Source organism: Trichechus manatus, unplaced genomic scaffold, assembly GCF_000243295.1.
Source record: "Trichechus manatus latirostris isolate Lorelei unplaced genomic scaffold, TriManLat1.0 scaffold00112, whole genome shotgun sequence".
Taxonomy (NCBI): domain Eukaryota; kingdom Metazoa; phylum Chordata; class Mammalia; order Sirenia; family Trichechidae; genus Trichechus; species Trichechus manatus.
This window is the reverse complement of record NW_004444048.1, coordinates 33,437-34,429: the sequence shown is the minus strand read 5'-3', so window position 1 is coordinate 34,429 and position 993 is coordinate 33,437. Positions and strand designations below refer to the sequence as shown.

The 993-nt window shown below is 35.6% G+C and overlaps 1 protein-coding gene across 1 annotated transcript in view; it reads left to right on the top strand.

The window, feature by feature from the left end:
- C2CD5 (C2 calcium dependent domain containing 5) overlaps positions 1-993 on the top strand; it is a 101,334-nt gene that overhangs the window by 84,258 nt on the left and 16,083 nt on the right. The window contains 2 exon segments of the mRNA XM_023738097.1: positions 51-87; positions 625-711. Of these exon segments, the coding sequence (XP_023593865.1) occupies positions 51-87; positions 625-711 (124 nt within the window).

Below are 993 nucleotides of genomic sequence, written 5' to 3'. Positions count from 1 at the left end.
TTAATGTCATATAGATGTATTAAAAGACTGTGTTCAAATATTTATCAAAGAAGATAACTAATAACTGGTTTAAGTATTGTAGAACTAGTAAGGTACAATGTGTAGGATTAAAATAAGACACCCGTTTGCCCTCTTGTTGATTCCAACTCCAACTCCTGAGTACCCCACGTGTATCAGAGTAGAACTGTGCTCCTAGGGTTTTCAGAGGCTGGTTTCTGAGAAGTTGATCACCAGGTCTTTCTTCTGAGGCACCTCTGGGTGGACTAACACTTCCTACCTTTTGATTAGCAGTTAAAGAGCTTTAACTGTTTCCACCGTCGAGGGACTCCATGCTAATTATTATTGAGTGCTTATTATTTGCAAGGCACTGTGCTAAGTGATTACAGGTGTTATACTTTTTTAACTCTCATAGCAATCCTCGCAGAGAAGGTAGCATCACTCATAGATGAAGGGTTCCCATGGGAGAAACGAAGGTGAAAACAACTAGAATAAATCGGGGAAAATTTTTTATAGAGTAGGGAGATATATATACATATATACGTGTGTGTGTCTCCTTCCAGGTTCTTAATTTGTTTTTAATTAATAAATAGATCATTACTAAATGGTGTTTTTCTTGCTTTTAAGCGTCTACAGACAATGAAGAACTTCTGCAGTTTCCCTTGGAACTCTGTTCAGATTTACTTCCTCCTCATCCTTTCCCACCTGCTAAAGGTTGGTTAAGTAAGGAAATGAAAACAAATCATAGTTTCTAGTTCCTTTCACTTGCGTCCTCATTCTAGGCAGTCTTACTTAATCTTGAGATGAAGATTTAGTCCTTCATTACCTCATTGTATGTTTCTTCATGTTCATAAAAGGGAGAAAGTAGTGCTTCTCCTTCTATTTTAATTTCTCAAGTAAATTCATCATGAATTATTAAGGTAATTTTCTACATGATATCCCATTCTCATATCTCAAATATATTATAGTTTTATTTTCAAAGATTTGGATTTCCCA